This window comes from Papaver somniferum, chromosome 9 (assembly GCF_003573695.1).
Source record: "Papaver somniferum cultivar HN1 chromosome 9, ASM357369v1, whole genome shotgun sequence".
Lineage (NCBI taxonomy): Eukaryota > Viridiplantae > Streptophyta > Magnoliopsida > Ranunculales > Papaveraceae > Papaver > Papaver somniferum.
This window is the reverse complement of record NC_039366.1, coordinates 119,122,854-119,139,720: the sequence shown is the minus strand read 5'-3', so window position 1 is coordinate 119,139,720 and position 16,867 is coordinate 119,122,854. Positions and strand designations below refer to the sequence as shown.

General features: G+C 36.0%; 2 protein-coding genes across 2 annotated transcripts; both read right to left on the bottom strand.

Moving 5' to 3' along the window:
* Window positions 1-967: 967 nt before the first annotated feature.
* Window positions 968-4,790, bottom strand: LOC113313552 (protein TIC110, chloroplastic-like). Its single transcript, XM_026562340.1, has 9 exons — window positions 4,599-4,790; window positions 4,217-4,281; window positions 3,924-3,988; window positions 3,695-3,789; window positions 3,359-3,486; window positions 3,163-3,263; window positions 2,438-2,654; window positions 1,951-2,105; window positions 968-1,864 (listed from the first exon to the last, which is right to left on the bottom strand). The coding sequence occupies exons 4-9, from the start codon at window positions 3,775-3,777 to the stop codon at window positions 1,223-1,225; spliced, it is 1,326 nt and encodes a 441-aa protein (XP_026418125.1). The 5' UTR covers window positions 3,778-3,789; window positions 3,924-3,988; window positions 4,217-4,281; window positions 4,599-4,790; the 3' UTR covers window positions 968-1,222.
* Window positions 4,791-5,115: 325 nt separating this feature from the next.
* On the bottom strand, window positions 5,116-7,593 carry LOC113313553 (protein TIC110, chloroplastic-like). The gene is made up of 8 exons (XM_026562341.1): window positions 7,267-7,593; window positions 7,020-7,191; window positions 6,770-6,834; window positions 6,541-6,635; window positions 6,188-6,315; window positions 5,984-6,084; window positions 5,463-5,679; window positions 5,116-5,264 (listed from the first exon to the last, which is right to left on the bottom strand). The coding sequence occupies exons 1-8, from the start codon at window positions 7,378-7,380 to the stop codon at window positions 5,200-5,202; spliced, it is 957 nt and encodes a 318-aa protein (XP_026418126.1). The 5' UTR covers window positions 7,381-7,593; the 3' UTR covers window positions 5,116-5,199.
* Between the last annotated feature and the right edge of the window lie 9,274 nt (window positions 7,594-16,867).

Genomic DNA, 16,867 nt, shown 5'->3' with positions numbered 1-16,867 from the left:
GGATATTTGAGCCTAAGAATTTAGTGAGAATGGCCTTTGTCACTGGAAAGGTTCTTCGTTGTAGTGAATGAGTATACGAATTCAACGAGCTAAGAATCACTCGATTCCGAATTATAACGAAGAAATTATGAGTGATTTATTTAAAGCAAAACTTATTATGTGTTGCAGTTCATTAAATCAACAAATGTAAATTAATCGAAATCAACAAAGGTGTAGAGTTATGAAATTTCCATGGATCACCAACAAAAAAAACAAAAAAACATCTTAACACAGCCAATAAACCGTATACCATGTAATGCAATAATTTTGCGTACCATAAGACTGATAATTATTGATGAGATCCCAAGCAATGTAGTATATATCCGCGTAAAGAAACTTCGATCCGACAAGATTCGAGTTCAGCTCCAACACCAATGCCTTCAATCTCGTGTTGAATAACATGGCTGCATTAATAATGGGTCCCACACAAGAATCCCCGTTCCATAGCTAGTTCAATGCTCTATCAAACGGGACGCAACCAATAGGTGGAACGTGGAACGTTTTGAATTTTGAACTTTCTAGCACCAAGTTTATACAATGTCTGCGTACAACAAGTTCACCAATTTGTTTTAGTGCAGAAGAGGGGTAAAAAAAAAGTAACTTTGAGGTAGATTTTTATTCTTACCGGTAATTGAAGTCTATATTTCCAGATAATTGAATCTACAAATGCGTCTAGAGGAATTTTTTTTTTTTTTTTTTTTTTTGCTCGGCTACTTCTGATTGAGTATTGAAACAAGTGGAGTGAAACAGTTGAGACCGAATCATTTGAACCCTGAATCATTTGAACCTGTACCAGCACTAAAGAGAGATTTGGACTGGAGAAAAGCTCGGTAGCCGAAATAGACCTCGAGATTATATATTGCCTTGTATTGGCAAAATTATCAATTTGTTCATCCATACTAAATCGGTGTCCCTGCATTTATCTGGATGATTAAACAGTTGAAAATGAATTTTTACTAAATCTATAATTCGAAGCAACCAAAGGTTTATTAAACTTACAAACATAAAACCAGGGTGCTGAAGAATTATGCTAATGCGCTTACAAACATAAAATACCAATGTCCCAATTTTTACAAACTCTCACTCCAAATCAGAGTCTGAAAAAAGATCCATATTTTGGAGCTGCTCGGTATCTATAAAAGTAAATCTTGCTCTGCAGCAAGATAATTCAACAGTAACTAACTCATCGTGCAGAGTCTGAGGTTTGGAGCTGGTCAGTATCTGTCAAAGTAAAGCTTGCTCTGCAGCAAGATACTTTAACGGTAACTAACTCATCGTGCAGAGTCTGAGGACGATGTACTGTTTCACAAAGAGGACAGGTCATACTAAAGGCATTTAGGGTATTGAGACGGTACTTCACATCAAAATGTATCCTTCTATCCCTTCGGTCGACTACTGACCTACTGCAACCACCATCCCTAAAGTGGAATTCTACACCAAATTTGTTGCAGCAACGAACTAATATGTCACCATAATCAATTGGAAATATTCCATCTACTTTCGCGAAGGGATTCACATTGACTTTTAGTTGGTAGCAGAAGGGACATCGAATTTCAAATACCTGACCTTTTCCAACATCGACATGAAGCACCAACGGAAATTCTGTATCACCACCATGACTGTAATCCTCATCGTTACTGTCATCGTCACTAGTATCATCGCCATCATCATTATCGCTACTATCATCAGGATAACCATGGTCTTCCTCTTCCTCTATACCATCATCCATGTAATCTTCCACACCACCACCAGCAATATCAATATCAAACACACTGTCCTCCAGATCATCTCCATCAACACTTGCTGAGCTCGCCTCCTTTGCAACCTGGAAAAAAACTACAAGAATTAGTCCTAGAAGAAAAGAGGACTTTACAAAGAACTTGAACTACGATGAAAAATCATTAAAATCACCTTTTTAAACAAACTGCCACAGATTTCAGCATGAGCTTCTTCAACAGTTTTCTGAGGAATGCAGAGCAGAACCCGTAATCGTAGCAAAGCAGCAACATGGGCCTCTTCCAACTCTCCATCAGCAACAGACTGCTGAAGCTTTTGCCGGTAAATTTCTGAAAATAAAATACCATAAGTAAACCAGTGCGGATATATCAGTCCGAAAATCCTTTCACAGTCAAGAGAGGTGACAATTATAATCATATATGATGCAACATTTCCTTCATTAGCAGATCCTTGCGCAGCATTTGTGTTTAAAAGAGCACACCCTTACACTAATTGACAATATAAAACACAAACAAAAGAAGATTTGCATTCATCATATCATCCAACATTGAACAGAAAGGAGGAATACTGAATAAGAGACGATCTTGATTCTATAACTGCTACCGCTGTTGATTGCTAACCAAATGAACAAGACACGATGGGACATAAATACAATTAATACCTTTGTGGACTTCGGTGGCCTTATCTGGATTGAAATACAAATCTTCGCGAAGATTTTGAAGGAATGCTGCTTTGCTATCCGCAGCATCTAGTGCACCACTGGCAACTGCCTGAAAAAGAGTAAGGTGATAGAATTCTGTAGTAACTTCCAGCTTAATGGAATCAGCCTCTGTTTTGCTTAACCCAAAGATGTTCTTCAAATGGTTCAATGACATGAGCTACAAGAAACACAAAGAGGAAGTGACTCCACAGTACACAGGCAAGGTCTGGCATAGAATTAGAGTTTATTCAAAGTCCACCAGACCTGATCACCATAAAAAATTTGTATACCATTTTCTTTGTAAGAGCATAAGCATGTCTACACAAAAATATACCCCTACCTCGAAAGAATAAGTTGTTTACTAATTTCAAGCTGATAGCTTCTCTTTCTGTGCTATGACTTCATTTTACAGAAGCATGAAATAACCAAACAGTGTCTATACTAGGAATGGTAATAAACAGATTCTTCACATGTCCTTACTAATCAACTTTTCGTTGCTATACTCGGTTGCCTACTACAGCCATGTAATGACTCTTTCGTTGCTTTCAATAATAATAATAATAATTCATATATTGACTCTGTAATCAAATTAGATAAGTATTATAATCCAATTAAACGAAGAGAACTACAGTCCTACAATTATCATCATACGATGATGATGAAATCCAAGTCAAAAAGCTTAATACCTGGCTTTCTTTCATTAGACCATTCAAGTAAGATTCAGCAACATATGAACCGTATACAAGCTTTAAGTCATTCCTTTTTCTGTCACTCTCGTAATCACCGCCTAAATCCATAAAAGAGCACCAACACCAGGTTACATGGACGTACATAAGCAAACCACATAAATAACATTGGTGCAAAATTTTAATGGATGTGTACCTAACAAAGAAACAGGTCCCACACCAAGGGCAAAGCGAGCAGCTTCTGTGTGGTTGCTTAATAACGTAGGCTTGTTATTAAATGCAAGAATCTTCTCAAGCTCTTCAACAACTAGTGTTGCTCCCATCCTGCCAATCCAGATTTAATCAGACAAGATCTAAATGACGACCTAAGATGCAGATAACTTCGGTCATGCAATGATCTAAAAATGTATCCTTTTCTTAATTACTAATACACATACTTGAACTCTTGAAGTAAAAATAACAATGGCATTAAAACTGCATGACATATGGAAGTATACAATATAGTTTGTCAAACAAGTAATAGTGAACATACACAGGTCCTGCTCTTGACTTGATGGCATCCAATGCTACCGAAATATTCTCCTCAACCAGTTTGCGAGTGTGCACTCTAAACATGTCTGCCGCCAGCTGTAAGGAAGCACATTTTAGCACATGAATAGATTTATATAATCGGCTCTTCATCACACAGTAATGAAATTCTGCAGAACAGGACCTAATGGAACTGGGAAAACCAGCCAAAAGAAAACAGAATAGAGGATTACCTCATCAGAAAGCCGATACTGCAGTTGTGCTTTTCTGAGTTTAATCAGCTCTTCTTTATCAACATCTACAAAATAAGTTAGACCTTTTACTAAAGTCAAAAGTTCCAATGCAGCAAAGCATAAAATAGAATTATTTGATGATGCAAATCGAAATACTAAGAACAAGGACTTATCGTGGCACTTAACGTGGTCCCACAATACACTAAGTAGGCCACAACAGTAATGAAATTCTGCAGAACAGGACCTAATGGAACTGGGAAAACCAGCCAAAAGAAAACAGAATAGAGGATTACCTCATCAGAAAGCCGATACTGCAGTTGTGCTTTTCTGAGTTTAATCAGCTCTTCTTTATCAACATCTACAAAATAAGTTAGACCTTTTACTACAGTCAAAAGTTCCAATGCAGCAAAGCATAAAATAGAATTATTTGATGATGCAAATCGAAATACTAAGAACAAGGACTTATCGTGGCACTTAACGTGGTCCCACAATACACTAAGTAGGCCACAACAGTTATTATGATATTTAGATTTCTATTAAACCACAAAAACATATCAACGGTATCTGGATACTTTCTAGCATAACATCTGATTGACCAATAGTGCTTATTCACATGGTAGGATCTGTATCTAACAAGACTTTATATAAAAGCTTTGGAGAAATGCTATTTCCTACCTCTAACAATAGATTTCAACTTGGAGGAATACGATCGCTGAGCATTGGCGATTCTCCAATTACCAAAGGGCCTTGACGTCGAAGCTCCTGAGGCAGCCTCATTTGTTAGACGCAGTCCATGTGCTAGTTTCCTAACGTTATCTTTGACATCAGGATCATCTCCACCAACACCAGCTGATATAGCCTCCTTCACTACCTGAAAAAAGCTATAAAAATTAGCCCTGTCAACCATATAAGTTATAACTACCAAAAACGCTAGTGGCTATAGTTTATATATATATATATATATATATATAATCCACAAGAAAACAAAGACTTTATCACTACTTGCACTAGAAAGAACATCATTACAATCACCTTTTCAAACAAACTGCCACAGATATCAGCATGTGCTTCCTCTGCGGTTTCTGAGGAACGCAGAGCAGAACCCGTAATCGTGACAAAGCAGCAACATCCGCCTCATTCAACTCTCCGTCAGCTAGAGACTGCTGAAGCTTATCCCGGTACATTTCTGAAGATACAAAACCACAAGTGAACCAAAAATTCTTTCACGGTCAAAGAGAGGTGACAATCACAATCATATGATGCAACATTTCCTTAATCAGCAGATCCCTCCTAGCAAAGTGATTGGAGTTAACTTATATTTGTCTCCAAAAGAGCACACCCCTAAGCCATATTAAAATTACAGTATTGTCAATATATACCACAAACAAAAGAAGTAATCTGCTCATCATATTATTCAGTAATGAACAGAAAGGAGAAGAACCGAACACGAGAATCTTGAAGATATAACTGCCACCACTGTTGATAGCTAACCAAATGCACAAGACATAATGGGACTAAACTACAGTTAATAGTTAATACCTGTGTGGACTTCAACGGCTTTATCTGGATTGAAATTCAACTGTTGGCAGAGATTTACAAGGAACGCCGCTTTGCTATCCGCAGCATCTAGTGCACCACTAGCAACTGCCTCAGCGAGCCTAAGGCGATACAATCCTGACGTAACTTCTAGCTCAATGGATTCAGCTTCTAGTTTGCCTAAACCAAAGATGTTCTTCAAATGGTTCATAGACACGCGCTACAAGAAACACAACGAGAAGTTGATAGCTTCCCTTTCAGTACTATGACTTAACAATTTCATAGAAGCATGAAATAACCAAACAGTGTCAATACTAGGAATGGTAATGAACGGATTCTTTCAAGTGCTTGCTAATCCACTTTTCAAGTATTAGACATCTTTGTGCCTCCAAAATAAGGTCCAAAATTATAATCATATATTAACTCTCTATATGAAATTAGATATGTATCCAAAAGAACGAAAGTCCTACATTTATATTATCATCATACGATCATGATGAATAACAAGTCAAAAAATTTAATACCTTGCTTTTCTCTATGATACCACTCGAGTAAGATTCAGCAACATATGATTTGTATACAAGCTTTAAGTCATTTATTCTTTTGTCACCCTCGTAGTCACCCCCTAAATCCATAGAAGAGCACCAACACCAGGTTACATGAATGTAAATAAGCAAATACCATGTGAAGAACATTGTTCGAAATTTTCGGTGAATGTGTGTACGTACCTAACAAAGAAACAGGTCCCACACCAAGGGCAAATCGAGCAGGTTCTGGGTGGTTACTTAATAATGTAAGCTTGTTGTCGAATGCAATAATCTTCTCGAGCTCTTGAACAACTTGTGTTGCTCCCATGCTGCCAATCCAGATTTAATCAGACAAAAGATCTAAATAACGACCTACGATGCAGATAACTTTGGTCATGCAATGATGTATCTTCTTCTTAATTACTAATACAAACATGCTTGACGTAAACATAACAAAGGAATTTGTGGTATAGTACCACGTAAGGACATATGAAAATTGCATGACATATGAAAGTGTGTAAAGTAGTTTGTTAGACAAGTAATAGTGAACATACATAGGTCCTGTTCTTGACTCTATAACATCCAACGCTGATGAAATATTTTCCTCCACTAGTTTGCGAGTATGCTCTCTAAACATGTATGCCGCCAACTGCAAGGAAACACATTTTAGCGTAGGAATAGATTGATATAATCGGCACTTCATGACACAGTAATGAAAATTGCACAGAACATGACCTAATGGAACTGGGAATACCAGCAAAAGAAAACAGAATAGAGGATTACCTCATCAGAAAGTAGATACTGGAGCTGTGATTCTCTCAGTCCAATCAATTGGTCTTTATCAACATCTACAAAATATATTAGACCTTTTATTACAACCGAAAGTTCCAATGCAGCAACCAGTCAGATAGAATTATATGTAGATACAAATTGATCCTTGTTGAAATACGAACAACAAGAAATTATGGTGGCACACTAAGTAGGGGATAACACTATACTCTCAATGAAAACACTGGTAAATGGAATTGAATACCTCTATCAATTGATTTTAACTGAGATGAATACAATCTCTCAGCACTTTCCTGAATTAACCTTCTTGGATTGATCTTAGGGAATGTCTTGTGAGAAGATACTCCCGATGTAGATGCACCTGCGACATCTTTAGCTTTGGAATTTTGAGATGTTTTAGCATCTCCATCGAAAACCTACAATCAAAACCTAAACCTAATTAGTATCTTAAAGTAAAGGAACTAAATCAGAGAAGGAAATTTTCATTTTACCTTTGCAGTTGAGTTGATTTTCTGGTTTTCTTTGTCGATAATGCTCCTCTTCGTAGGAGATACGTGCGAGGATTTAGAGCAGAAGGTTTGAGAAGGTTTTCTTCTGAAGAACATTGTCGGAAATTGATAGTATGTGGGTACGGAGAAGATGAGGATGATGTTATGTGTGTGCAGAGAAGATGAGGATCAAAGATGCGAGGTCTAATCTTGTTTTAGATCTTAAAATGAAGAAGAACTAAAAACAAATTTTCAGATCTAAAACTAGAAGAGGGAAATATGAAAAAACTTAGAAAAACTTGATCTCTCCCGACAGACCAGCTGAGAGGTTTTTATATGTCTTGAGAACACAAAACATAAAGCGAGTCACCCGTGGGTCATAATTCCTCTAAGAGCATCCATAGTGGGCGAGTATAACCAAAAATTTGGGATGAGATCGTAACGCAGTGGGACGGAGTAAAGATTAAATCCCAGCCAAAGATCAAATCCCAGATCATATTTGGTCGCGACCAAATACCAAATCCTAATATAGTCGGGCATAAATTTAAAGTACGCTTGTTGCTGGGCGGACACCCAACCATCCGTCCGTTCACTTACTCATCAGGCGGGCACCAAACCATCCGCCCCATTCAAAATGAAATTCATCAGGCGGACACCCAATCATCCGTCCGTTCACATTTCGTCAGGCGGACACCAAACCATCCGCCCCATTCAAAATGAAATTCATCAGGCGGACACCCAACCATCCGCCCGTTCACTTACTCATCAGGCGGACACCAAACCATCCGCCCCATTCAAATTTCGGGCGTAAACCAATTTTACGCCCCATTCAAGCGTACACCAAATTTATGCCCGTTTTCGTGCGGTGATTAATTTTACGCGCGACCAAATTTGGTCTTTTCCCCATAACGTCACAGTACAGATTAAACTCATATTTAGTCTTTTTTTTTTGTCTTTGATCTTTGAGTTTAGTCGTACCATTGCAGTCGCTCTAAGTCATAATTCCTCTTAAGACTCCTTCATTGATCAATTAAACATTTATGTGCGTGTATCATGATTAAATACTTAGGCGTTTAAATGAACATTAAATAGCTTTCAGTTTTTTAGCTAATTTTCCAAACCGAACTGTTATTATACACGGTTCAGTAGTCCAACCTATGTGTATATTTTTCTATTGTATTTTGAAGACCTAAAGTGTTTGCTTGATTCTCAAGTTATCTTAGTTTGAATTCTAAACAACCCCAGGTCTTTGAAAACTATAAATAGAGATGCTCTTTCAGCTGGGAAAATCAATCCCTTTGTATCCTAGTTGATTCTAGAGTCGTCCTCAATTGACCTAGGTTTTCTCTGTGGGATATTATTAGGTCTACGACTAATAAACTTCACTTTGGAGATCCTTGAAGTCAGGTCCGACTATCATTACCTTCATAGTTTGTGAACTCTGATCTTGCATTTTTGTTATCGAGGTTTTCGTAATCTCTTTCAGGCAAGATAGATATTAATCGCAAAGTTCTCTTCATCTCAGACTCTGTGGTTCCTCAAGATAGATATCTAAAGACTGATCTTTGTTGATCTTTCGAAGATTGTTCTTGAGAAGCGATTGAGAACCTAGGATACTCTTCGGGAGTCGTAAGTTCCGGATTTGTGAGGTTTGCTAGCTTTTTCTATTGCAAACAGGTCTCCACACCTTGATCTTTGATCTAAACGGAAATCAAATAGGCTTATCTTTTAGAGGCAGATTGGTATCAAAAGTCTTCACTTCGCCTGAAGAAACTCTTTGGTTGTATAGGCGCCATCTAAGGGAATCAAGTGTGTAGAACCTTGTGAGGTCAGATACCCGATAATCTTGTTTAAGATCTTAAAATGAAGAAGAACTAAAAACAATTTTCAGATCTAAAACTAGAAGATGGAAATAAGAAAAACTAAAAAACTTGATCTCTCCCGACAAACCCAGCTGAGAGATATTTATACGTCTTGAGAACACAAAATATAAAAGCACACATGTGAGTCACATGTAAATCTTAATTCCTACCTTTTTTTTCTTCTTGTAAAAAACTTGAATTTTATTTTGTGCAAAAAATGAACTTTGTTAAAGATGGGCCACATAAAAACTAAATTTTATTGTATGTGGCCCGAACAAATTTTAAACGGAGGTAAATTCTGATGGATATTCAAGACATTACAAGGAATTATAACTTCTACGACTATTTTTTTATATTATCTAAACAACTACTTGATATTCCAAATCTTTAAATGATTTAAATAAAAAAATAACATCTTTGACAGTGCCTCTATATTGCTAGGATAGCTCTGACCAGATTGTCGCAATTTGTTAGGTGATCAAAACTATATCTTGATTTCTAGTCTATTAAGTCAAGTCTCAGACTATGTTAGAATTTCGTAGTTGAGTATCAGAGATCACCCTCGAAGACTAAAGATCGACGAAGACATTTGAAGAACTTTTGTATCAGGTATGTAAAGACTGAATCATTCTATTTTACTCACTATCTTACCATTTAATCTGAAAAGGCGAGGGTACCCAAATATACCTCAAGCTAAAACTTTTCCTACCTATAAGTCCTTTTTCCGAAAGTGATTGTCTATGGATTGGGTCGAGACAATGCAACTAATCGGTTCACACTTCGTGTGATCGTCTATGGATACGAGATCGAGCCAATAGAACAACGAAGTATGTTTACTTGATAAAAAGGTTCGGACTTAACCAAACACAATAGGATTGCTTATCAAGTAAATATGAATTAACGTTTGTGTAATTTACTTTAATTATAATAAAACAATTATAATGCGGAAATATAAAGTAAATGACACAGTAAGATTTTGTTAACGAGGAAACAGCAAATGCAGAAAAACCCCGGGACCTTGTCCAGAATTGAATACTCTCAAGATTAATCCGCTACACAAAATCAAACCTAACTTCGTATAGTTGAGACAAAGCAACTAAACCTATAGTTCACCTAGTTCCGTCTGTATTCCCACGCCTCCAACTTATAAATAAGTCACGTACTTGGAACAATTCCTTTAGTTCGTATTCCAAACATTAAAGGAACAACAAATTTGTTTGGTATCAACTCTATTCAACCAAGTGATGTGAGTCGGACAAAGGCTCTTCTGTTTATCTTAACATAAACTTCTTCGTCAGGTTCTTAGATCTATCTTATTCTCAAATACCGAAGTAATTGTTAAGATTTTTCAATCAATACTTTTAATCACAAAGAATTGTATTGATGTCGATCTACACAACTAATCAATCCAATCTACCACAAGGATAAACCGATTATAGTTGGATCCTCTTATATCGAAACAAGTATTGTGAACACCAAAGATTATGAACCCCAAATCAGAAATCTTCAATATCTTCTTTGTCTTCAAATTGGATCCTCTTATATCGAAACAAGTATTGTGAACACCAAAGATTATGAACCCCAAATCAGAAATCTTCAATATCTTCTTTGTCTTCAAATCTTCTTAGATTTTAAATAAACACCTGCACACAACAACTTGAATCTCTTGTGATCAATCACGCACAGAACGAGTCTGTTAACAATGGATTATCACAAGATCGTATTTAGCACTAACAACAGTCTAAAGATCTCTGTCGAAACTTCGATCTAGTTTGAGTGAATCTTATATCAGAAGAGAAGATTCTCAAGCATAAACAAACTAAGTGCAATCAAAGTTCAACCACCGTTAGTCAATTAAATCAATCGAAAACATAAGATAAACCGCAATTATCTAGTTTCCCACCAACGGTACTCGTAGAGCTTCTCAATCCCAAAGAAGACTTTAAACTGAGCGGCCATAAGAGATTTCGTGTAATTAGGTTACTCTCCTATCTGAATAGGAAGCTACACCAGTAACAACATAACCGAGGAAGTTTGTTGTAACGAAGGATTAGTTTGCTAGAAATGCAAACTTCAAGTATTTATAGACGAGGAAGTTTGGACACCAAGGAATTTCCAAAACCGAAAATATTCTCAAAGATATTCAATATATTCCAAATTCGGTTTTCATAATTCCTGGAAATGCTCTATCCAGAATAATGACCGAAAATCTCTTTGGAAAATCTCAACTAGTAAATGCACATTACTAATTCTCATTTTCCTAAAATAAAATTAACAACCTTAGTTAAAAGATTCTTAACTTATTTATATTTCGATCCTGGGATTTTCTTCCTGTAGCTATTAATGAATAACCTTGAACAATAAAAGATAAACATTATTGTACGTGTTCAAAGTATGTCGACATCCTTACTTTGTAAGTCCTCTTTTATACTTACAACCTTGAAACCGATGTGCCACACTTCCAAACAAGTTTAGAATTGGTTCATCTGACTTTTAAGAACTATGTGATTGATTAAGAAACACTCAATCACAAATCCTGGGTTTAACGGTTCTACCAAAACAAGTTTCGGTTCTACCTCCATGTGAGTATTTTGCATAGTCACACTAGCTTTTCAAAATTTGGTTGACTAGGTACTAGGATCGGTTCCCCACATATATATGGTATCTAACTTATATGTGTTGCACATGTCCATAGGATCGGTTCCCCTTTGCCTAAAAACGTGTTGCACATGTCCATAGGATCGGTTCCCCTTTCTGCTATAAACCTTGTTGCACCTCATACAAGGATCGATTCCCCTTTGTGATGTGTTGCACCTCTTCATAGGATCGGTTCCCCTTTACCCAGATTCGGTTCAACAAATCACAAGATCGATAATACCATCTCAGGTGATTACTTAAGATCGGTTTCACTAATAAAAGTCATACCAATACATAAGTCAGGCCTTTGTGAATAGTTTTACCAAGAACACAAACAAGTCGTGAGCGGTTATACTAAATCACACATATTGGATGTTCACAAGATATGCAATGAATAACAATCCCAATAACGCCTTACGATTTCCTTTTCGATTCATAAATAAGTTTATGAACTTACTTCCTTAAAACACATGTAAAACATTGTTTCCTAGGATGAAATCCTCAGCTCATACCCATACATAATCACAATAGCATTTAAACGATTATGTCGTTGTCTCAGCTACAAAATTTAATGGTTAAGCAATAAACTTCATATTGTATTCCTTAATACTATGTCTATCTAGAATGTTCATGCTTCGCAGTTTTGTTTTCAATATGCACGACCTGAAAGATACGTTAGGGAATGAAACAGTTCAATTCAAATATCACTAACCTCAAGTGGAAGGATGATGTTGTCATTGTAGCTTCTTACTTCTTCACTTCTTCAAGTCTTCGCAATACTTGTAATATCTCATATCCTAATACTTTCAAGCTAACCTATACGAAGTTGACTCTAGTACATAATCAAGCGACTCTTAAAATGAGTTTTGATTCACTAAAATATGACAACCAAACTTGACATACCAACGCTTGGTGGGTTCAACCGAGCTATGCTCTAACAATCTCCCCCTTTGTCAATTTTAGTGACAAAACTCTTACAATCATATGGATAAAAAAATTACAAGAATTCATTACACATACGCTTGATTCCCGAATTCAACAGCACAATAACCTGCATTCATTCAATCCTTTAAATGTCATTGTTGACATTATAATAACAAAGCTAATACTCCCCATAAAGGTGAGATAGGTAGATTTCATCAATCCGCACGTCTTTGTTATACCGATTAATATGATATGCTACTCCCCCTTAGTCTATGATTTCACTCTTTCGTTAGATAAACGTTTAAGCACAATTGTTCTTTTCCTAGTGATACCAATCAATATAAATTTAATACCAGTATCACTTGTTTACTCCATATATTTCTCCCCCTTTTTTACAAAATGACAAAGAAACGAAAAAAAATAAAGGACAACACGAAAAGAATCTTACAAATCTCAAAATAGACTTGCAAACCTATAGAGTTAAGCACGAGGGTTCCACGCCCCATTTTTGATAACCAATATCAAAACCGAAACTACAAAGTAATTTGTTTTGATATGTTATCAAGGAAAAAATTGCCCGAAGCGATTTTCCCAATTTAGTTTAGCAAACCAAAAATCAACTAAGCAACTTAGTCCCTTTGCTAAACCGATTGTACAAATACAATCGCTTCATTCGATAAGACCAAAATAAAGATAACTTTATTTTTCTCATCAGGTTTAATTATCCATATAACTCAGACCTTTCAATCTTAAACAAGACAAGTACTAGGATAGTTAACTAGCATTTCTTGTTAAGGCATTCGATTAGACTTGAATTACCGAAACCTTCACTTTGATAAGTCTAACTAAGATAAACTTAGTTTCTCTTATCCGGAATCGAATTGGACTAAACAACTCATCCCGTAAACTTTTTCTTTCGTTAAGCCATAACTAATTCATACAAACCAAAATAAACCAACTTGCATAATTATTCACCTCAACCGGAAAGCATTAAAATACCGCAATTGCACCGAAATTTTGTAAGCCTAAACAATTGATACCACACAATAAAGCAAGATAACAATAGTTTTTCTTAACCGAAACCAATTGAATCACACACACATCCATACACTCATCATGGAATAAAACATCAATTGCACCGAAATTTTGTTAAGCAAAAACAAAATATATATGAAATAAAATCAGGCTTTTCTTAAACAGGAAAACAATTAACTAACAGCATTGTTACCTCAAATTTCGCACCACTTCTCCAATATGTTTGCATCTTCTTCCAGGGAGAATTGATATCGAAATATCATTATGTTGTCATCCTTATGCAAAACAAAAGAATAACAACAACCAACCTTTACTAGAGAAAGGTTGAAAAACGGTTTTAACAATTGCAAGCAAAAGTTGGAAACCGTCAAAACACATATGCTTTTATGCTAAACCAAAACTGATTCAACATATTGTGACTTTTCACATATTGTTTCTACCAGAAACCCTCATGATCCTTTGATAAATCCTACCAACATGGGCTAGAACTTAATCCTGCTAAATCAAAAAGTCACCCAAACCATAAGGGTTCACAACATTATGAAATCGAATATCAAGGTAGTATAACCGAGATCAAACATCCCATAAACCAATTTGCAATACACCATAAAATATTCAACATGAAATCAAGTATTTCAATTACCTCTATCTTGTAGGGAATTAAATTGCGAAACCAACGCAAAAAGAATGAGGTCATTCCGAGTTCGGACGAAGAAGTTATGGGCAAAACAGTTTTACACTTCTTCGTATGGGGACCTCTCACTAGGATCGGTTCCCCCAATTGCACCTATCATTAGGATCGGTACCCCAAGAGTTACTTGTGACGCATCACAACACTAAACTGTTTTTGACATAACTTTTGCATATGATGTCCGAATTCAGTGATTTTCTGCTCGTGTTAACCGTAAAAACAAGAGCTATACATATATGATCAGTAGATATCAACATCATAAACTCAAAATTACCGTTTCTATCAAAACCTCAAATATAGATAGAGAAAGTATGAGTGTAGAAGAAAAGAAATCTCCTAAAGATGTTAATTAGTCATATAATAACCGAGAGATCATATGCTCAGTTTTTCATGTGCTTCCTCACCTTTAAAAAGATTGATCACTAAGGTGAGCATGCCCATTCTAACACAACTAGGTTGTGTTGAGTTGATCCTTGTCTTGTTCTTCACGAGTGACTAAGACCGAATCATCATTCTTGACCTCTTGCTTGGTTTGTTTTCTCTTGTTCCATATCTTGTTTTTCTTCTTTGACCTGTGATGAAGAGTGTCATTATCACAGCTTTTACTAGTACAAGAGATTTCAGACATGATGTCTTTCTTTAGTCTTTCAAGAAGACTCTTGTAATTATTGTCACCAACAATTAACAGCTGAGAGTCATTCTTGTGACTAACTTTTGGTCTCTTCTTGGCTATGGAGGACTTAGGGACCCATTTAGAGTTGGGTTTTGCAGGAGCATTTCTCCTTCATATCATTAGGATCATTGTCTTTTTGAATATTTTACGAAACACCCTTTATCCAATTTGGAACATCATATCTTGTTTTTGCATTTAAAAAGTCATCTCTCTTTCTATAATTTGGTCTTTTATGAAGTGACTTTGTCGAGTGATATGCAAAATTTGAACTATCATTATAATAATTCTTTTGCCTAAACTTAGGACAATACCGATCTGAGTTCTTATGAGGAGAAAACTTAGCCAATTCGTTTGATACAATAGAAAGTGCATCTTTCATCTTACGAACTTTGCATCCCCATTGCACATGTCCTTTATTACCACAATAATAACAATGCTTAGTATAAATATATGAAGTATGAGTTTTAATGTTACCTTTTTGTGGAACCTCTTGCATTGGAGCTCGATGAGTTTTAGTCTTCTTCTTCTTATCCTTGTTCAACGTTGTTGCTTTCTTGACATTAGCAGAAGTACCTTCTTTGATTACTGCTTGTTGAACACTATTCTTAGGCTTGACATAATTTTCTTCTTTACAAGAAATATGAGCATCTTTGTCATCAGTGGAAGTCTCTAGTTTAGAGTAATTTTTAGCTTTAACAAATTTTACCTCTTTGCTAATATTTGAAGCATTTATTCCCTTATAGACCAATCCTCGTGTATCACGATGATTTCTACTTGCTTCTAACATTGAGGTTAAATTGTTTGAACTTTTTAAGTGATTGTCTATGGACTGAGTCGAGACAATGCAACTAATCGGTTCACACTTCATGCGATCGTCTATGGATACGAGATCGAGACAATACAACAACGAAGTATATTTACTTGATAAAAAGGTTCGGATTTAACCAAACACAATAGGATTTCTTATCAAGTAAATATGAATTAACGTTTGTGTAATTTACTTTAATTATAATAAAACAATTATAATGCGGAAATATAAAGTAAAAGACACAGCAATATTTCGTTAACGAGGAAACCGCAAATGCAGAAAAACCCCGGGACCTTGTCCATAATTGAATGCTCTCAGGATTAAGCCGATACACAAAATTAAACCTAACTTCGTATAGTTGAGACCAAGCAACTAAACCTATAGTTCACCTAGTTTCGTCTGTATTCCCACGCCTCCAACTTATGAATAGGTCACGTACTTGGAACAATTCCTTTGGTTCGTAGTCCAAACAGTGAAGGAACAACAAATTTGTTTGGTATCAACTCTATTCAACCAAGTGATGTGAGTCGGATAAAGGCTCTTCTGTTTATCTTAACATAAACTCCTTCGTCAGGTTCTTAGATCTATCTTATTCTCAACTACCGAAGTAATTGTTAAGATTTTGCAATCAATACTTTTAATCACAAAGAATTGTATTGATGTCGATCTACACAACTAATCAATCCAATCTACCACAAGTATGAACCAATTATAGTTGGATCCTCTTATACCGAAACAAGTATTGTGCACACCAAAGATTATGAACCCCAAATCAGAAATCTTGGATATCTTCTTTGTATTCAAATCTTCTTAGATCTTCAATAAACACCTTCACACAACAACTTGAATCTCTTGTGATCAATCACGCACATAACGGAGTCTGTTAACAATGGATTATCACAAGATCGTCTTTAGCACTAACAACAGTCTAAAGATCTCTGTCGAAACTTCGATCTAGTTTGAGTGAATCTTAT